The sequence below is a fragment of the Lytechinus variegatus genome, chromosome 4, assembly GCF_018143015.1.
Source record: "Lytechinus variegatus isolate NC3 chromosome 4, Lvar_3.0, whole genome shotgun sequence".
Taxonomy (NCBI): Eukaryota; Metazoa; Echinodermata; class Echinoidea; order Temnopleuroida; family Toxopneustidae; genus Lytechinus; species Lytechinus variegatus.
Window position 1 is genome coordinate 10,525,957 of NC_054743.1, and position 23,082 is coordinate 10,549,038.

The 23,082-nt window shown below is 35.9% G+C and overlaps 1 protein-coding gene across 2 annotated transcripts; it reads right to left on the reverse strand.

The window, feature by feature from the left end:
* Positions 1 to 306: 306 nt before the first annotated feature.
* Positions 307 to 19,610, reverse strand: LOC121413350 (charged multivesicular body protein 1b-1-like). Of its 2 annotated transcripts, XM_041606137.1 has the most exons (6): positions 19,425 to 19,610; positions 14,620 to 14,717; positions 10,004 to 10,219; positions 8,332 to 8,483; positions 6,678 to 6,829; positions 307 to 401 (listed from the first exon to the last, which is right to left on the reverse strand). In XM_041606137.1, the coding sequence occupies exons 1-5, from the start codon at positions 19,438 to 19,440 to the stop codon at positions 6,715 to 6,717; spliced, it is 597 nt and encodes a 198-aa protein (XP_041462071.1). In that variant the 5' UTR covers positions 19,441 to 19,610; the 3' UTR covers positions 307 to 401; positions 6,678 to 6,714. The 2 variants fall into 2 exon arrangements, with proteins under 2 accessions (XP_041462071.1, XP_041462070.1); XM_041606136.1 differs by lacking the exon at positions 307 to 401 and having other exon boundaries at positions 6,652 to 6,829.
* Positions 19,611 to 23,082: the final 3,472 nt, after the last annotated feature.

The window sequence follows — 23,082 nt, forward strand, 5'->3', positions numbered from 1 at the left end:
ACTACTTGGCAGCTCTGTGATGATGATAGTGATGATAGTAATGATGATGGTGATGATGATGGTTGATGATGATGGTGATGATGATGGTGATGATGGTGATGATGATGGTGATGATGGTGGTGGTGAAGATGATAGTAATGATGATGATGGCGATGATGATGGTGATGATGATGGTGGTGGTGATAATGGTGAAGATGATGGTAATGATAATGATGGTGATGATGATGAAGGTGATGATGATGATGATGGTGATGATGATGGTGATGACGATGGTGAAGATGGTGAAGATGATGGTAATGATGATGAAGGTGCTGGTGATGATGATAGTGGTGATAGAAATGATATCATGGTGCGATGATGAAGTCCCTGTTCAGATAATGTTTCCATTTAATTCCAGTAACCTGTAATCCAAAAACCAATTAAAGACTGCTAAAACTATGGGAAACCAGTTACGTAAAGACTTGTCCACATTTGCATATTTCTTAAAGCTTGTGTATAGTTTTGGTAAATCCACCAAAATGCACCTATCACTATTCCAATTCATTGCTAGCTAATATGAATGGATATGCCCTATAACAGTTATGATGTGGAGGATATGAAATGAAAATGTGTTTTACAGGATAAATTTTGCGATTTTACATGGAAATTTAACTTGATTGGGTCACCCGATCAAATTAAAATATCTGTGTGTTTTTGTATTTCAATTAAATCCTATTCCAAATCATGGAATGGGCTGAAACTTTCAAGATATGTTCTTTGTAACTTTTGGATATCTAATCACTAAATTTATAAGATAAGTGCTTGAATGCCCATTTTTTTAATTTAAAACAAGCATCGCCGAGAGAGGGGGCTATATATCAAAGATTTGAATATTTGAAATTTTCTCAGAGAAGTGCAGTTGGAAAAAATATCTAACGGTCTCTACGCTTCAGTAAGACTGTCATATTAGATGATATTCGATTATCAATCACATTATTGACCCTTTACCAAAGCTATACACAGGCTTTAAATTTACACTGTTATATCTTCACTCTTGAACAAGTGGATTTCTTGTTCCTCAGAGTGTGCCAAATGTGCTGCTTGCAGCTCTACAGTCTTAGATTGTGTTATACTTAACTACACATAATTCAACACAGCTTTAAATGAGAAATAAAATTAAACTGGGGTTCATATTATGGGTCATCAAACTTACAAGGTAGACTCGCCATTCGAACATGAAATGACAAGATTATTCTGATGTTTTACATGTAAATATTTATTTCATCACTATTTACAAACTATAATCAATATTACTTCAATAACATACAAGCATACTATGGCTGGACTGGCAAGGCCTTGTATCTTGTATATCAATTTTTTGATGATTAGATAATAAAGTTATGTTTACTGGGACCGTTTCACAAAGCTGTTCGTAAGTTAAGAGCGACTTTAAGAACGACTGGTGATCCTTTCTTGTGGTAAATGATATGTTCATTGATGATTACTTAACGCATAAGAAATGTTCACCAGTTGATCTTAACAAACAGCTTTATGAAACACCCACACAGTCCAGTTTAAACCAAGCCTTATACAGTCAAGCCGGCTTAAATAGGGGCCGATTTTCAAGAATAATGGCTGATTTTGTGGACAACTCTCCATTTGTTTTGTACACATATTTTCAGATTTTCCCATTTCACATTATCTCCTCCTGACCTTGACATATATGGTGTGGATTATATTTCCCATGAGATATGTTGTGCTCAGAAGGAGGCAAGATGCAATTTGTAAGATGAGGAAAATCTGAAAATTTGTGTATAAACAAATGGAGAGTTGTCCACAAAATCAGCCATTTTGATGCACGTTTGCCAATTTGAGGATGCCCATAGAAAGTACAACAAGAGTTTTCAAACTCCCATAACTTGCTTATTTCATAACCGATTTTGATGAAACTTTTTTTGAATTGTTCCTCTCATTTTACTCTTTCCAATAAGATTACTTATCTTCTTGGGTTTTGGTATCATTTAACTTACGAACAGCTTTATGAAACTTCTCTTTATGAAACACCCACCAGGTGGGTGTTTCATAAAGCTGTTTGTAGATATGAATGACTTTACGCGAGATTGGTGATCCTCTCTTGAGCTATGCAATATCCATATAGCATTGATTTGACCCAAGAACATGTTCCAGTCGTATGTAATTTTACGAACAGCTTTATGAAACACCCAACAGGTCATGAAGACTTTATTGTCTCTTAGCTTGTCTGTATCTGCATAAATGATTCCACTAGGATTCCCCAGGAAAGCAAACTCTCTCATTGGATAAATTAAACATGGCAGGCATGTTTCATATTTTTCCCTTTTGACCTTCTTTTGTTGAGATATAAGGCTTTGTTCCCCTGCAGAGACATTTTTTTTCATCAAAAGTTACAAAGGAGTTAACAAACACAAATATATAATATTAAAAAAAAAACATATACAGTACATCTATTGCTAGAAACCTGTTAATAAGAAAAATACATAACCCATTTAAGACTGGGCCTGCATACTTGCATGCAGGGATATAAGAAAAATGAATGTTTCAGCAAAACCAGCCAGACTCCAATGGTTAAGATTCAACACATTCATACTCAAAGGGTTATAGGAATATATGTTAAGCATCTGCAAAGTATATAAATCTAATCACTTGTAGAATTTAGAATTATCACATTTATCACAAAAACAATGTGCTGCACAATTAATATTTTAACAACAACTGAAACAGCCTTGATACACTTGAAAATATTCACAAGATTACTTAAAGGTCAAGTCCACTTCAGAAAAATGTTGATTTGAATTAATGGAGAAAAATCAAACACAATGCTGAAGATTTCATCAAAATCAGATGTAAAATAAGAAAGTTATGACTTTTCAAAGTTTCGCTATTTAACAAATAGTTATATGAACGAGCCAGTTACATCAAAATGAGAGAGTCGATGATGTCACTCACTCACTATTTTTTTTTTATTGTTTGAATTATACAATATTTCAATTTTTACGAATTTGATGATAAGGACCTCTTTGCCTGAAGCACAAAATGTTAAGATAATGGAATTCCACATGTTCAGGGAGGAATCAAACTTCAATTCACATGACAATGACGAGAAAATCAAAATATTTCATATTTCAAACAATAAAAAACAAAAGAAATAGTGACATCATCGACTCTCTCATTTGGATGTAACTGGCTTGTTCATATAACTTGTTTTGTGAAATGAAGCGAAATTTTAAAATGTCATAACTTTCTTATTTTACATCCGATTTTGATGAAATTTTCAGTGTTATGCTTGTTGAATTTTTCTCTTTTTATTCAAATCAAGTTTTTGTTGGGGTGGATTTGTCCTTTAAACCTACATGTAAAGCTCTTGTCTCTGTTTTGTTGACTGTCCCATAAGAACACATCTGGCTTCACTACACCTTCTCTTAAAAGTAAAAACAAATGTTTAGAAACTCCTCTAAACTGATGTATTTCAGCTGTCTAGAGACTGATAAGCTTTCAAAATTATAATCTTTATATCACAGACATAAATATATCTATACATACACATAAGGAAACAAGAACACTGAAATACCTCTTAAATCGTTGCTTATATAATAATAAACATCTACACACTGGTTTTCCGACATTAATGTCATTATAATTTTTTTTTTTTGGGGGGGGCGTTATTTTCAAATGAAAATTCATGCAAATATCAATGTGGATTTGCCTTTTCAGCATTCCAGATCTAATCTAATGAAAGTATCCACATTGTATCTGAAGAATACCATATTATTCAGTTATATTTAAATCTAAATATAAATATATCTTGAAAAATATATACTATATATACTAAAGAAAAAAACCAATTAACAGGAGAACTAGTATATTTGTTGGTAACCATATCTAGTTGCTATAGTTTCCTTAGAATGAGAAACTGTCTAGAGTACTAAGCAATGATGTCACAAAAGAACATAATTTATATTAACTTTTTTTTAATCTATTTTTCTACACTTCTGTGTATTTGGAACCATGTCTCATTGGAACACAATGAAAACATAACGTATCCCCCCCACCCACCCGCTCAAATTCTGTTGGGGTCAGATCATTGGGGGTCTGAGAATAAAGCTAGTTGAATATCAATACCCTCGACCACTATGAAGCTATTCATGTTAAAATTGGCATGTTCGCGTTTTTACCATTGTATACCAAAATATGCTCCTGAGAATACTGAAACACAAAATTAAAAAAGACGACATTGCATTTTAGCACTCTATACTTGCAACTTCACATTTTTTTAAAAAAATTTCCAAAAAAGCTGAGTTAATATGAAACAAACATTTACAAGCATTCTAGAAAAGACAACTCGCAAAAATATGTTGTATTTATATAAACAATATATATGTTCATTCATCTAAATGAAAGTTAAAAAAAAATATATAAAAAAAACTCAGGGAGCGTAATAGCAACTATGGTTAGAGCCTACCTGAAATTCGGAGGAAATGTTCATTCTATACTCTTCAGGAGCAGTCTTTTGTCTATGGTGCATTTTGTGATTTCCAGGAAGGGATATCATATTCATTTCTTCAAAAGAGGCTAAAGGCTATATGTGTCCTGCCATCCGAAAACCAACAATAAGTCACCCAAAAATGAATTTTGAGATTAACATTGAGTTTGAAAAGGCACATTCTAAGCTTTAACATGATATATATTACTTGTCAGAATTGATTTACAATAATCCATACAAGTATTTGATTAAATGTAGATGAAATTCACTTAAGGAAAAAACGAGCATGAGATGTATACACTGCAATTTCAGTGAAACTTCCAGGCAGTCCAAAAAAAATGTGTCAAAGAAACCCTTCTGTCTTTGTTTCTATTCAACTTTACAACTTGAAATTTTGACATAATATAGAAGAGGAATTACTCTTTCAGGTAGGCTAACTCTTTGCTTTTTTAAGACCAAATGATTATTTTGGCTATTTACAGAGAACCTTCCCTGGAGACTCATTGTTGGTTTATTTTTGGGGTGGCTGGTCACGTGTATTTAGTGGGTGGTAACTATTAAGAGAACAAATTGTCTTAAAGTTCCTGTGCATATCACACTGAGACATTCTTAGCCAACTTCAAACGGGGGGTGTTTCATGAAAGTTGTCAGCACTGACTATATTGTCGGTGCTGACAATTTCAGTAAAATCCTTGGTTTTAATTGGCTGTGAGACACTTGCCTCTGACTGTTACTATGGTAACACTATCAGAGAAAGCCAACTTGTCAGTGCTGACAACTTTAATGAAACGCTCCCCAGGTCTTCTCCATATTCAGTTCGTACACATAATTTCTATTGAGAGGGAGATCATCATTTTGTTAAAAGCTATTAAAATCATTGAATCCAATTGGCCGAGAGCAAACAATCACAGAAATAACTAATGATTCATACAATACTCTGTGGTAGTCAAATGGTAAATAGCCAATTAAATCATGTATCTTTTTTAATACAAGCAAAGAGATCATGGATGATGATTATTATACATGACACTGCTCTCAGTTACATGTATATAACCCTAAAGCCCATCGTACATTAAACCATCTTTCTGCAATCTGATTTAATTCTTACAACTTACTAAATATGAACATAAAAAAATATATAACATTCCAAGTTATCAAGTTAAAATCCATGAATAATATGAGCGATTATCAAGTTAAATCAAGTTAATTTCTACTTTGATAGTCTGAGTAGCCACCTGTGATCAGCTATGATTTATAGTTAAAGGACAAGTCCACCCCAACAAAAACTTGATTTGAATAAAGAGAAAAATTCAACAGGCATAACACTGAAAATTTCATCAAAATCGGATGTAAAATAAGAAAGTTATGGCATTTTAAAGTTTCACTTATTTTCAACAAAATATTTATATGAACGAGCCAGTTACATCCAAATGAGAGAGTTGATGACATCCACTCACTCACTATTTCTTTTGTAATTTATTATATGAAATATTTATATTTTCTCATCATTGTCATGTGAAATGAAGTTTCATTCCTCCCTGAACATATGGAATTCCATTATTTTAACATTTTGTGCTTCAGGCAAGGAGGTCTTAATCGTCAAATTCGTAAAAATTGAAATATTGTATAATCTAAACAATAAAAAACAAAAGAAATAGTGAGTGAATGACATCATCGACTCTCTCATTTGGATGTAACTGGCTCGTTCATATAACTATTTTGTTGAAAATAAGCGAAACTTTGAAATGTCATAACTTTCTTATTTTACATCCAATTTTGATGAAATTTTCAGCATTGTGCTTTTCTGATTTTTCTCTATTGATTCAAATCAACATTTTTCTGAGGTGGACTTGACCTTTAAATCGAAACACAATACTTCATTTGATTGGACATACATATATTTGAAGTTAAGATGGTCATTACGCATACAAAAGGATTGCAGCTCAAAAAAAGCTATGTTTCAGTTTATAATATGTTATTTTAGAACCTCACATTACAGATAATTTTTTAAACATCCAAAATTAGCTGTACTGCAAATTGCATTTTGATCCTCAAACAATAAGTGACAGCTGTAACATTAAGTGTGCAGCGGGCTTCACTTACTCTGCCTATTACCAAATCCCCATAATTCTTTCTAGAAAAAGATGGTCACGTCTAGAATGATTCTCAAAATAATTACATTTCACAGGAATGGAGTAGAATTTCCTGTACGATCATCACACTTTCCTGAGCTCCGCTAACCTTGCTGACAATTCATCTTGTTCTGAGGCCGCTGTTGACTGACCAATACTTGCTGTCTGACCAGAGGGAAGTTCCATGTTTAACTCCAATCTAATACATGAAGAAAAGATATGGAAGAGAGAGGAAAAACAGAGGCAGGATAGATGGTGAAGAAAAAGAGAAATCAAGAAGATTGTTAACTGGGTCATCACAGACAGAGTGACTTTATTGTTTTATTTGAAATTTGGACAGATTTTCCTATCAAGTCTCAATAACTGGATTTAATTGCACACGGTTAACTTCTTTAGACTTACTTTATTTTCTTCATAGTAATTCAGTTCGCTTTTCGACTCTCAGGCAAAGGTGATGCCAAACAAATAATAATAATAATCATTCTATTTGCCAATGGAATTGGACAGTATATTCTCAATGATTTTTTTCTATGAGGGCTAGCATGCCTCTGGGCAACAGTAAAGACATTGTGTATTCTTCACCTTGTTTAATGAAAATCAGTAATAAAAATTCTTATGAACAATATTCTTCTAATTCATATCAGGATACTACATCCTTATTAAATTGAGGATTATAGGTTGATTTGTCATACCTTGACCAACCCTAATATTAACCTGTTATTTTCATCCAAATTTGACCAAAAAAAATTATAATTGTCATCCCTATTTCTTGATTTCTATTTCTGTTTTAATAAAAATGGGAGGGTATAACATTACCCATCTCATGACAAGAGGACACTTGTGTATGACTGACCATCATTCTCAATTTAAAATCATTTTCTGCACAATTGGCTCTATGATAAGTCCCCACCACATACAAAAGACAAAATACTGTAGACTCTGCAATATAGTTGACCTTCTATAAGTTGAATATTATCAACCATGTCAACACATTTTTTTTCGGATCAGAATAGGCAAAACGTGTTATTTGCATCTTCTATTGCATTGCATCCAACCTGAAAAGATTCCTTTAGTTCCAATAGATTCCACTTGGGCAAGTTCACTGGTAGATTTATTTTTTATATCTCACCAACTCTGCTTCATTTTTGGGGGGAGCCTAAAGAGGGATAAGAGGAGGTCTGTACAATAAGGATTAATATTACATAGGTTATGTAGATTCTAATCAGTGATAGGTCAAAACGCCATCACATGACCATAGCTGCAAGGATCAAATTTGTTATATTCTGGGTTTTGACGTTCACCTCAGTGAATATAACTGCGTTGTATTGTCAATTATATTCACTAAGGTGACATCACTCACATGCTTACAAGTTGCGTAATCAGGTAGTCTATTTGATGTACGCGCTAGTGTTAACACGTCGATTGCATTCAGAACGCGCATTAAGAACGCGATGTATTTTTAAAAAATATTATATTATGACGTACATGTAGATGGATCAGAGCTGTAGCAATAATTTCAGGTTGGAGCCAGGTTGGTGAATCCACATGGACTATGTAATATAACAGATATTGCCTGGTCTATCATTTTAATAAATAACATTTCAACTCCCCTCCGAAGCTATATTTGCCCCTCCGGATTATATTTTGCCCGAAGCGCGCAACTCTAGGTAGGTAATATCTGTTCTATTATACACTACTCACCCGTGTTCATCTGCTACCTGTGCCATAAGACTATCTACATCAGCCTGGGGGGTATTGAGAGTTGTACTACCAGCCATAGATTCATCCATAACTTGTGTCTGCACGTCCAGGTCTTCAAACTGCTTTTCAAACTTCTCCATCAACGCACTGACCTACAACACACAGACAAGAAATTCTACGTCAATGAAAAAGTTTAGAGTTTTCAAGAGTCACGCATGTACAGGGAGCTTTAAATTCAAGGAGGACATAGAAAAACCAAGACTGGGGGAGGAGAGTATGAGGCTTGGGTGGAGGATGGATGATGAGGATGGATAATCATGCAAAGTTGAGGGATAAGGGTAATTGCAACGTGTCTGAGCTGAATCTTGCCATCCTGTTCCATAATGACAAAAATAGAAATAAACTACTAATTACCAACTTCACTAACATGTGACTTATTGTGTGCGAAGTACGCGATACAGACAGGAAAGTAATAAACATGACCCCGGGAACCACGGGCTTTGAAAAAGCACTTCAAACATATATTTGAATGATCTGAAAATGCATTTCTTAACAAGTAGCGTGAAACCCTACCCTTAACAAGTAGTAGCTACAGAATACACCCTCAATAACTATTGAGTATGAAACATAACCCGATTAATGATTTTCATTTTGTTATTTCCACTTCATAAAAAGCTTTTCAAATGATACCCATTGTCACAGTAATGTTAATAACTGGTGAGAGGATTTTTAAAGAAGCACATACATGGCTTGTTAGAAGAAATCCTCACAAACAAACAGTTAAACTTTTGTGAAACTATGCCATTTAGGAAGCTGGAAAAAAGGGGGTCAATTCTGATAAGCCATATGTTTAGTTCACAGAGTACAAGGGTATAATACAATTGAATCTAGAGATATATAACAAACATACTATCATTGTAAAATGGTAAGGTTAATTATCTACAGTACAGAGTAACTGCAACAGTTTTAAACTCATGTCTTTAGTTTACCCTTCAAAATCCCTCAGGCTGAACCTTGGATATACGCAATCCACTTATAAAGCTTAATAGACAAAATTCAGGTACACTTTAACAAAATAAGATTTAGAGGTCATACATGTATATTCAGCAAGTCAGATGTAAAGGAGAACCATGAACTAAGATGTTTTTTTTTCTTCCACGTCAAAATCAAATTCAAGCAAGTGGGAGATAAAATGGGCCAATCATTGTTGATTCTACAAAATAGAACTTAAAGGTATTGTTTAACTTTGTGAGCAGCCGATATAAAAAATTCTCAAACCAATATGAAACATGTGTACAAGTGCATGTATTAGAACTAATAAACCCTGAAAACAACCATTATTGAGAATGAAAAGCTGAAACTACAAACCCTGATTTTTTAAATAGATGTCTTATAGATGCCTAAATAGTACACATAGGTGTATAGAATGAAATTAAGATGGTGTTTTCGGTCACTTTATATTTCAATTTTTGAAGCACTAAATAATTATTTTCGAACGCAATTTTTTCTGGGCTTCATTTTTGTAACATATCACAGACACAGGTAACAAGTGTGACCTTCTAGCTCAGATTTTTTAAAAGTCAAACTAATGTTAACCAATCACTTTAATCTGAGTCAGTTTTGGTATGAGTAAAATTACCTGATTGGGCTGGAGGGACTCATAATTTATTACCTTTTCAAGATTCATTGACTTCAATGCAGAATCCATAGACTTGACCACCCCCGACATTGATGAAGTGACCTTTTTCATAGTAACGGCTGACTGGACCCTCTGAGATACTGCATCAACTCTTGAAGACATCCTAAGAAAGTTCAAGGCCTGATTCTTTTGTCTGATTGCGTTCTCAGCGTGTATCCTGGCGCCGTCAACATTGCCCTTCTGTATAGCCTATCAACGATTAAAAATCAAGTTTGTTTAATCTGATTTTAGAAATAATTCAAATACTGCATGTTTTCCTTGAGTATCTTATGAAGAGATTGCATGCACACTTCCAAAAGGCTTGGATACCTTGTCAAAAGTCAGCACTACATGTACATGTACATCATTCCCGCAGGGAACCTGCAAGTGGTGTGTACATGTAATTACTAATTCTCACATTTAATCACAGACATGGGAGATTCACAGCTCCCTTATTCCTGCTAAAAACATGGCACAGACTTTTGACAAGGTTCATAATATTGTTACACGTACAAAGGCTTTTGTTTATAAAAGTAACTGTTACGTAATGAATAAAGTTTACCAAAGGACTGTTTCACTCCCGGGGGGGCCACTTACATTGACGAGTGGATACCATGCGCGACCAAAAAAACACGTAAAAAGGATGTCCTTTTCACGATACGGCACGTTACGTACGTAACGTGATAAGGGTGTCAAAAACACAAAAATAATGAAAAAAGGGTATCTATTTCGCTAGTAAAATTACGTATTTAGGGTCGAATTTGCGGGGATGATAAAACAAAATTAAAATGTTTTATAAAGGATGTCCTTTTTGCCCCAACACTACGTGTTTAGAGTCCTATTTGCGCGAGGTGTAGAAGGTGGGGTCGTACTAAACCAAATAAGGTAAAACCGACAACCACAGGACCCGTAACAATAAAAAAATTCCTTTACTTGTTTAGGGGTTCATTTCAGGAAATATTTGCCAAGAGTATCGTTTTGTTTCCAATACTTGTTAAGGGTAGGGTTTCACACGCCAATACTTGTTAAGGGGTGCATTTTCAGAATATGGAAATTACGTGTTTAGGGTGCTTTTCGAGACCCCATGGTCGCGCATGGTATCCACTCGTGAATGGAAGTGCCCCCCCCCCCCCCCGGGTTTCACTACAGAGCATTAAGCAATGACATAGATTCATGGTTAAGAGGTCATGTGCAGAGGAGATATTTGAATCAATTGGTGAATACAATATACAGTATTGTACATCCCTGTGCATCTCACTAAGTAATATGTATATGTAATAAATGGGCAATTCCAAGCAAAAGTGGACATTTTCCTAACATTTATATTGGCTCTACAGTGTATTTCAAATCTGGATCAAATTTTTCTATCAATACTCATGGAATTTCATAAATACAAAAGGGGAACATAATTAGTCACATTTTTTTCCCTTATGCATCTCCTTATAGGAGAATCCGAACTATACAAGAAATTCTATACATGGGACTACATATATTGTTTTTTTTACTTAATTTCAATTTAACAGAAATCTATTGCTTGTTATGTAAAATTTTCTTTTGGATAATCTGAAGGTCATCATTTTACATCATATCAAACAAAAGTTTTAAAATATAAGTTCATTTTATGTTGCCAGTTAGTGGATATTTCTCATGTCATCGGGTATGGGTTTACATTTTAAGTTGTAAGTAATGAAATAATACACCAATTTTTTAATGTAATGCAGCATATTAAAGCTAGAACAACATAGAATCCAATCAATAAATCAAAAGTATGATAGCAATTCAAAATTCAGAGTTTGAGCAATATGTTTTCTCCTCAAATATGCATGTCCATTTTGCGTCACTCCGTAACCATGATTTATGAATATTCATATCTCATTAATTCAGTGGATCAAAATAATGAATTTTATCATTTTGAAAAGTGGGTTTCAGTAACTACTGTCAGATACCATTTCTTTCCAAATAACTATTCAAATATGGTTGATATCTTTGTTTAAATGCAAAAAAGTTGTTTCTGAATGTCACTCCGTAACCGTGGAACTGCCCAAATGCACTAGCATATCCAGTATCAACTATGACAAAACAAGTGGAACGCCTCTGGCAGTGTCGCCTGCATTACGCGATTCAATATAGCAACAGTGCTGACTTTTATTAAATCAGCTATTGCATAATTATTCACAAAAGAAAAACACTCATATGATAATGAAGTACTGTCCTTTGACCCAACATGACCATAATCATATGACCTACATGTAAGACATGTGCAAAACATACTTGATATTAACCCTTATGTCTGTTTCATGAACTATCGTCGCACACACCACGAACCGTCCCCTCTGCGCACTTCGATGCGAAAGTTACTTTTGCAGAAAACGCATTTACAGAAAAGTTTTTTTTAAACCAGCAATAAGTGCACCTATATGTACAAGGAGAGCAAATCATTTACCAGTGTTTTCGTTAAAAAGTTCAGGTTCCAAAGTTTCATCCCGTATCTTTATATTTTCTTGAAGTTAATTATTTACGCCACAGTGGGCAACGTAACAGAGAGGACGGTTCGTGGAATAGATACAGTGCGCTTAACTTTCGCATCGAAGTGCGCAGAGAGGACGGTTCGTGGTGCGTGCGACGGTATGTGCACTCATTACTTGACGCTCTCAGAATACATGTGCTGAAATGAGCACAATAAAGTGGAAGTCTGTACAAATCATGGTGTGAAAACACAGATTCAAACCACCACCTTTGTGAACTCGGGCCATAGTTTCAGCATGATGCCCCATGATGCACTGCAAAGTCAAGTAAACCTTTATATCTAGCCATCATGCAATGGCTATTGGAAAGTGGACCAAAGGAAAAACAAGTGGAATGCCTCTGGCCGTCTCACCTGCACCACGCGGTTCAATATAGCAGCAGTGCTGACTTTGAATACTACTTGAACTCGCACAAGATGTTCAGTGATACAAGGTTACTCTTATGTCCACTTTTTATGAACTAGACCAATAAACTTACAGAGATATGATGGTTATTCAACAAAAAACCCCAACATGGCCAAAGTTCATTGACCTTACATGACCTTTGACCTTGATCATGTGACCTGAAACTCGCACAGAATGTTCAGTGATACTTGATTACTCTTATGTACAAGTTTCATGAATCAGATCCATAAACTTTCAAAGTTATGATGGTAATTCAACAGATACACCCTATTCGGCCAAAGTTCATTGACCTTTGACCTTGGTCATGTGACCTGAAACGCGCACAGGATGTTCAGTGATACTTGATTACTCTAATGTCCAAGTTTAATGAACTAGACAAATAAACTTTCAAAGTTATGATGGTAATTCAACAGAAACCCCCGATTCGGCCAAAGTTCATTGACCCTAAATGACCTTTGACCTTAATCATGAGACCTGAAACTTGCACAAAATTTTCAGTGATGCATGATTACTATTATGTCCAAGTTTCATGAATCAGATCCATAAACTTTCAAAGTTATGATGGGAATTCAACAGATATCCCCAATTCGGCCAAAGTTCATTGACCCTAAATGACCTTTGACCTTGGTCATGTGACGTGAAACTCATGCAGGATGTTTAGTGATACTTGATTAAGCTTATGTCCAAGTTTCATGAACTAGGTCCATATATTTTCTAAGTTATGATGACATTTCAAAAACTTAACCTCAGGTTAAGATTTCGATGTTGATTCCTCCAACATGGTCTAAGTTCATTGACCCTAAATGACCTTTGACCTTGGTCATGTGACATGAAACTCTAATAGGATGTTCAGTAATACTTGATTAACCTTATGGCCAAGTTTTATTAACTAGGTCCATATACTTTCTAAGTTATGGCGTCATTTCAAAAACTTAACCTCAGGTTAAGATTTGATGTTGACGCCGCCGCCGCCGCCGCCGCCGTCGCCGCCGCCGTCGCCGTCGGAAAAGCGGCGCCTATAGTCTCACTTTGCTTCGCAGGTGAGACAAAAATTGCAGGCATTGATGTATCATTGATTTAATTCAATAATCTGTCTTAGTACTTCTTCTGAACATACATGTATTACGCATTTTCCTCTGGATGTACATGATTAATACAGGCATAGACGGAAGAGAAAAATGCCCCCATATTGTAATTTTTCCACAAATTTGACGATCACCTTGTCATGGCATTGTTTCTACCCCGGGGGGGGGGGGGGGGGCCCACTTCCATTGACGAGTGGATACCATGCGCGACCATGGGGTCTCGAAGAGCACCCTAAACACGTATGTTCCATATTCTGAAAATGCACCCCACCTTCCACACCTCGTGCAAATCGGACTCTAAACACGTAGTGTAAGGGCAAAATGGACATCCTTTATAAAACATTTTAATTTTGATTTATCATCCCCGCAATAGATACCCTTTTTTCATTATTTTTGTGTTTTTGACACCCTTATCACATTACATACGTAACATGCCCTATCTTGAAAATGACATCCTTTTTACATGTACATGTTTTTGGGGTCGCGCATGGTATCCACTCGTCAATGTAAGTGGTGGCCCCCCCCCCCCCCCCCCCCGGGTTTCGACTCCTGTCTACATGCACACCTCCTGCTTAATTTACAAATTACAACTTACCTTTTTTAATTTCAGCTTCTCGGCTTTCTCTTCTTTCTCACATTTCTTAGATGATCTCTCCAACTGCTTGGCTGCAAACCTCAAATTGAAGAGTTGTTCTGAAAACAAGTTCTGGTTAAGAAAACCATTCATATCTGCATCACATGTACTCTAAAATCTCATTGATTATCATTGTTTGGCAACACCTGTGCTTGGAAGGCTAAAAGAGCTGAATAAATGTGACCCGAGAGTCTCTCCTCCTGATATGATTGTGAAGGTTTCCAGGCCATCACATCGAACTTTTAAAGGGGAAGTTCACCCTGAAGAAAACTTTGTTGTAAAAATAGCAGAAAAAATAGTAAAAAATATTGGTGAAGGTTTGAGGAATATCTGTTTAAGAGTAAAAAATTTATTAGAGTTCAAAGTTTTGGATTTGTGAAGTCATAAACGAGCAGCTGCCCCATGTGTTATGTAATATAAAATGCATGAATTTCAATTTTTTTATGGTTCCTGATAAATTAATTTTGTTTTCTATTCATGATCGGGTGTGAAATGATTTGTCTATTGATATACAAAAGGTACAGTGAAAACCATTCTCAATTTTCTGAAAAAATGACATCTCATCGATTTTTTACCATTTGCTATGTAGGAATGCTGCTCGCATATGATGTCACAAATCAAATAATTGATATTCTAATAACTTTTTAATTATTTGATGAATTTATCTCAAACCTTCGGCAATATTTTTTATTATTTTTTCTGCTATTTTTACAATAAACTTTTTCTCAGGGTGAACTTCCCCTTTAATCTGACTTCCACTTTTTAAAGTAAATCTTCAGGTGGGAACACTATGATACTTATACTATTGACCTACATAACAGTGAAAACTACAAATGAAATTAAAAATGAGTAGCATTTGCATGCCTACATGAAAATATGTCTGTATAGTCAGGGCTCCACACTAACCCTTTTTTTCTACTGGTCCAACCTGTTCATGTCGGACCAGTAGATACCCAATTTTTAAATTTTTTTACTGGTCCAAACCTAGATTTACTGGCCCCCCAAAATAAAGAAAACCATAAAAAAGACCATAACACCATAAAAAAAGTTTATTTTGCTGTCATTTATTGTTTTTATTGCCCCCAACAAAAAAAACAACAGGTATACAAACAGTAGCCTACACACACAAAACATGCATGTAATTCATGCGAGTCATTTTTATAATTTACAAAAGACAAGAAAATATTTGTATCAGCTTGATATATTTTTTACTAGTCATGTTGGACCAGTAAACCTTGTTATTTCTGAAAAGTTACTGGCACGACAGCAATTTTTACTGGTCTGGGACTGTCGGACCAGTCCAGTGCCAGTGTCGTGCCCCGTATAGTATACATGTCATTATAAATCGCAATGTACACACTGCTTGTTCACAATCTCCCTTCTTTATCTCATGCATTTCATTAGAGATGAGAGTACGGTGAGTATAAGAAATTACGATCATTCAAGACGAACAGAGACTGTTTGCTTTTCATCTATTTTTTCTCATCATTATTTAATGCACGTTTTCTAACGGCAGATTTCAAAACGACCTCTGCAGCAATGCCACTGAAATTCGGACATGCATGACTCAGTATAAGTGTAGGTTAGACATTTAACTCGTAGAGGTAGAATAATATGTCCAAAACAAGAGAAATGCAAAATTGCAACAAACTCCCGCAAATTTCATAACAGGATTTATAGAATCAAGTCCTACGAAACTTACCGAACGATGTGAAGTCAATTCCCCCTACGATGAATAACCCTCAAATAACCTCATTTAAGCGTTTATTTTTTTTCTTGTTGACAAACTACGGAGCGAGCTTACAAAATGTACGATTTCCCAAATTTTTCGTCTAATGAGCTAAAGAGGGTGCGCGATTTTATCTTCATATTAAAGACACAAGGGAAAGACTAGGCACTAAAACTATTTTACACGTAAATTGATGCAGAGCGTTACACGAAGTCGGCAAAGTGTCCAATCTTTTTACTTGGTGGAACGTTAATTGACAAACGAACGGTAGCACTTGCGGCGCTTCATTTAAGGTACATAGAATTTTCTATATTCTTTGTTTAATTTGTCATTGCTTTGAATGTTTTCAAAAAAGTATTGTCATCATCAGCAAAAGTAATATGAAAGGTACGTTTTTTAAGTTATTGCATTTATTGGTGTCTATATTTTATCAAACAATCATTGGAATTGCGCATACAATGAATCAAGAATCTAGGTTTAAAAATTATGACAAGCTGAATTAAGGTTGTGAATTATATTAGCACCATTAATGACCTTTTATTTTTGTGGAAGAGACATGCGAAGCAATTTTCCAGGCTAAGGTTAGCAATTTGTCTCTTTTTTATATGCTTTATACATAGAACATATTTGTAAAATTGAAAATGGAACGCTTTTGACCAGAAAAGACCCTGGTGAGTAGCGGAATGAGTTTCGGCTAACATTATTCGCGTCATGAAGCGAAGTTATCCGACAACTCTAAAATCTGTTGCATAAGCACGTTCGTAGTCGTAGTGCAAGGCACTCATTCAATGAACAAGGTTATTATATAACCTTGTTCTCAGTTATATCTCTATGTGTGGCAAAATAATGGTGGCAGTGTTTGGCTTAATTTCTCTTTTTATATGGGACAAATTTTGGATTTTCTTACACTGTCAGTTTTCATTTACAGGTATTCATCATATAACTTGGCTCTTACATGTATGTAAATTTAATTCTTTAAATTATTTTTTTCTTCATGAAATATAGAGATTAAAAAATGAAAATTTTCTTGCCATATTACTTTCCACCAATAGAGGGCGTACACAAAAATATGCCCAAAATTCAAGTTTTTTGAGCGTTCTGGTGAATACAAAAATTATTCCCAAATTACTAATGAAAAATAAATTGAAACTGTATGGAAATCAGTCATTTTTGGTCACAAAAGTGATATTTTAATGATTTTTCAAAGTGTGTGCTATGTACAGCATTGCCATTGGCATACAATAGTCCTACCTGTAGATTCCCCACAGGCAGGATGGTTGCAGTGAACAAGTGGTGCAAGGTTAGTATAGTATACTAACCTCGCAATATGTGTGAGTGGGCCCTGCCCTGCTGCCTGGCCTGGGCCGGGGCCTTGCAATTGTGAATATTCCTCACCTGTTTCTGAATCTGAATTTCTGCCAACAAGCCGAAGACTAGTCAAAACATGGAACAGCTGTCAACATTTATATTTAAACAGAGATGCCAAGTTAAAAAAAATGTAATGCGTGAGATTTTCATGACTCGACGTCTCTGTGTGAGCGCAGCCAGTACTTACACTCGTACGTTGCGAAAAGGTGCGCGCGTAACGCGCGCGCGCATGAGATATGGGCTTCAAAACCATGCGATGCACGCACGCTATTCATCGTATCACGTACTAGCTGTGCGCTGACTGCACTTTTGATTCGTCTCGCATGCTGGGCTAGACGCGAAGGCGGTCGGCCAGTCGTATAATCTGGCGAATAATGCTACTTTTTCTCTCTTTTTTTTCTGTCGGGTCCCGATGCGTGAGAAAAATGGGTGCCATGCGTGAGATCGTGAGACAGACCCTGAATGCGTATAGTCATGTATTGTATCACCGGACACTATCATATTTCCGGACGCGCATATTACTGCGTACGAAATCAATTTCGTACCGTAAGACTTCCGCAGTTCAATGTTACAGATCAATTCAAAGAACAAGTTTGCAAAAAACAAGGAGAAAAAATCCAACTTTTACCTTATTTTCTCTAAAATGACAGAAAATGCTTAAAATATCATATAACATGGTTTTGCATTAACAAATGATTCAATTGATCTATTTTCTGATGGCAATAGGGACCTAATTTCGGGCCTGATTCGCCGAATTTCAATCTCGTCCGCTCCATCGTTCAGGTCGTCGACGGCTAGTTCTCAATGCAAGGTATGTACTCCGGCCGTCCGTGCGCGAGGTAGATAGAGAGCCGTCAACGATCGTCTGTGCATCGATAGAACTTGACTGAGGGTCACGATATGAACGAGCATTACTACTGGAAAGTGCCATATCGAACACGCGATCAATTTTTTTTTCAAAAATTTAATTCGTTAGCAAACACCAATTTATTACAAAGATCTGCTCAAAATCGATATAAGAAAGCAAACAAAACTTAGAATTTACTCATGAGATGATATATCATGAAAAAAATCACACCAACTCTTTCTTACATCTTATAATCAAGAATATTTTTACCCGTCCGGCGCCCGTCCGGAATTATGATGTAATTTGTCACGCACGAAAATAATTGTTTTTCGCGGAGGGGTATGCGGCAAGTGCGGTGCAAAGAAAACGGTTGGAAAATATAAAATATTTTCTTCATATTCATAATTTTCAGAATATTTGGAATAGCAAGGTATAATTTTTCTTCATTGTATTTCCTCTAGTTGTCATTTTTAAAGCACTGAAATAAAGGTGTCCGGCAATAGGATACACTGCCATACTGCGTGAGTCTCACGCACAATGCGTGAGACTTGGTAGCTCTGTTTAAATACCACAGACCATCCATCCTTCACTCTTCTCTCGCAATACTTATTGTAATAATGCAGCTCCCTTGCGATTCCATTGACATTTACTCGAATAAAGCTCAAGCCTCAGTCAAGGTAGGCAAACATCTTGCATCTAAACGTGAAAACCTACATTCGTCTGCACGTATACTAAATTGCACACACCGATTATCGTATGGAGCTGAGCTGAGTTTGCCTTTTTTTCGTGAACTCGACGGTAGACAGGATCTGAAAAGGATACTTTCTAAATTGCTCATCTTTGCGATCTCGTGGAACTTGAAGGCAAGAATACAGTAAACGTCTGATCTCCTTGACCTGATGAAATGAAAGGTATAACTTTTGTCCAAAGTCTCAGTCAAGAAGTGAAAAATCAACGAAGACTATAATGTAGTAAGATCACATGAAAATGATTCCTCGTTGGCTGGCTCTCGCTCTAGCTCTAGATCGATGTTTACGACTTTTTCACTTCCTAGTGTAGGCTTGTTCTATTCGTTCAAATAAAAAAAAGTGATAGATAAGAAACCTCACTCCAGCTTTACTCTTCGAATTTCATTTTTTTTTTAAATCTATACACTCATAAACAGTGAAGCTAAATATAGACGTAGATTATTCAGACATACAAAAATATATGTAGGTGAAAAAACAATGTTTGACTATTTATTCAGACATTTACAATAAATAACAACAGCTTGGTAATAGTTTATAACCAGTGAACAAATTGCTAAAAATAAATATGACTGCCAAACACAACTACCAACTTTGTTTATTTTTCCCCACAACTCATCTGTTAAAATGAGATTTGATAAAAAAATTTCTTCTCCCCCCCCTACGTTCCTCTTTCTTTTTTTTTATCCCCCCCCCGTTGTTTTTTTTTTGCAAGGTGGATTGCAGGGGGCACATGCCTGCATGCATACATGCCTCCCCGGCGGCGCGTTTCCGTTTTACACCCTGGCGAAGGCATTTTCCGGAAAAGTAGCCAAAAAGCGACTAGTGAAGAGTCTACACACGTCGCTGGTTGCATGCAGCGTGCGACACAGGCGAGTCCACCATGCACCGCATGCAATTTGCACAGTTACTGATCAGAGCACAGAGTTCCTCGGCACTTCATGTGGCAGTCAGGAGTGAAATCCGAACATGCTTTTGCAGTCGCGTTGTTTATGATAGTTTTTTTTCCAAAAATAAATTATTAACTAAATGAATAGAATGACAGACAAAATCAAAATAAACAGATACTTATAATGGAAAGACAAATTGAAGTTTGATGGATTGATACACTTAGAAGCTGCCGAAAGATAGATATAGAAGACTGATAAATAGATAGAGACAAGAAAGACAGATAGATAGATAGATAGAAATAGAGAGAGAGAGGTGGATAGATAGATAGAAAGAGAGAGAAAGAGGGAGAGATGGATGGATAGATAGATAAATAGAGAGAGGGGGAGAGACAGAGAGGTCGATATATAGAGGGAGAGGGGGAGAGAGGGAGGGAGAGAGATGTTATAGATAGAAATATGGACGGGCAAAGAGAGAGAGAGAAAATGCTAGAGAAGGAGAGAGAGAGAATTTGAGAGACAGATAGATGTTAGATAGATAGAAAGATAAAGAATGAGAGAGACAGAGAAGATAGACAAATTAACAGATAGATAGATAGATAACCACAGCGTATAGATAGAGAGAAATAGAGAAAGACAGACAGATGGATAGATAGATGGATAGAGAGATAGAGAATTTGAGAGATAGATGTTAAATAGATTTAAAAGTGAGAGAGACAGAGAAGATTATTAACAAATTAACAGATAGATACTGAAGTTATAAAAATAGATAGATAAATAGATAGATGGATGGGGAGAGAACTTGAGAGATGGAGATATGTTATAGATATATGGACGTAAAAGGAGAAATAGAGAAAAAGACAGACAGATGGATAGATAGAGGGAGGGAGAGAGATAGAGAATTTGAGAGATAAATAGATGTTAGATAGATAAAGAATGAGAGAAACAGAGAAGATAGACAAATTAACCGATACTGTAGTTTCATAGATAGATAGATAAATAGATAGAAGAAAGACAGACAGAGAGAGAGAGCTGGAGAATTTGAGAGATAGATGTCAGATATAGATCAAGAATGAGAGAGAAGAGCGACAAATTAACTGATAGATACTGTAGTTACATAGGTAGGTAGAGAGAGAGAAATAGAGAAAGACAGACAGATGGATGGATAGATAGAGATAGAGAATTTGAGATAGATAGATGTTAGATAAAGAATGAGAGAGACAGAGAAGATTATTAGATAGATAGATACTGCAGTTACATAGATAGATAGAGATAGAATTTGAGAGATAGATATATAGACAGATAGAGAGAAAGACAGACATCAGCAAATCGGCAAGGCAAATGATCAAGGCAAACATTCGTAATATAAGCTCAACCGCATTTGCAAGTACGGTATGTTCTGCGGATAACTTCGGTGCGGACTTTGGATCGCGCGCCCAGCTGATAATGTAAACAAACGTAGACGTAGACTCTTCACTAGTCGCTTTTTGGCTACTTTTCCGGAAAATGCCTTCGCCAGGGTGTAAAACGGAAACGCGCTCCCCGGCGTAGTTACGCCACTGCCACTGCCTTTGAAGGCCATGTGTAGCCAGTTTCAAGGTTAAAATGAAACGTGATTTGTGCCGAAAATTGATCATTGCCATTGAGAATATTTCAAATTTCATTTTATCACAAAATAATTTGGATTACATGAAGCACATGACGAAATGTATTTCAAAGCCGTATCATGTCACGAAGGGGCAAAATAACTCTAGGAATTTGACAAGTTTACGTCATCATTTTATAAATTTGGCACACACTTCCACATTACAAAAAAAAATGAGTTTGAGGAAATTTATCAGTTAGTGGTGTTATGTGACAGATGTGGCCGCTTGCGGCCAGTCTAGTAATTTCAAATAATATTGTAATACTTAAAAATTGGCATAATACCCGACCAGAGACAAGGAAAGTAATATATCATTACAAAAGTATACTGTTGTATCAAACCAGATAGGGTAGTGATCTTTTGGCTACAATCTGCAAGAAATATTAAATGAAACCTATGTCTGACACATTTTATCCCGGTCCCTGTGCCCGGAGGGGCCACTTACATTGACGAGTGGATACCATGCGCTACCAAAAAAACACGTAAAAAGGATGTCTTTTTCACGATAGGGCACACGTTACGTACGTAACGTGATAAGGGTGTCAAAAACACAAAAATAATGGAAAAGGGGTATCTATTTCGCTAGGAAAATTACGTGTTTAGGGTCGAATTTGCGGGGATGATAAAACAAAATTCAAATGTTTTTAAAGGATGTCCTTTTTGCCCCAACACTTCGTGTTTAGAGTCCGATTTGCGCGAGGTGTAGAAGGTGGGGTCGTACTAAACCAAATAAGGTAAAGCGAAGGACCCGTAACAATAAAACATTCCTGTACTTGTTTAGGGGTTCATTTCAGGGAATATTTGCCAAGAGTATCGTTTTGTTTCCAATCCCGGAGGGGCCACTTACATTGACGAGTGGATACCATGTGCGACCAAAAAAACACGTAAAAATGATGTCTTTTTCACGATAGGGCACGTTACGTACGTAACGTGATAAGGGTGCCAAAAACACAAAAATAATGAAAAAAGGGTATCTATTTCGCTAGGAAAATTACGTGTTTAGGGTCTAATTTGCGGGGATGATAAAACAAAATTAAAATGTTTTATAAAGGGTGTCATTTTTGCCCCAACACTTCGTGTTTAGATTCCGATTTGCGCGAGGTGTAGAAGTGGGGTCGTAAACCAAATAAGGTAAAGCCGACGACCGAAGGAACCGTAACAATAAAACATTCCTGTACTTGTTTAGGGGTTCATTTCAGGGA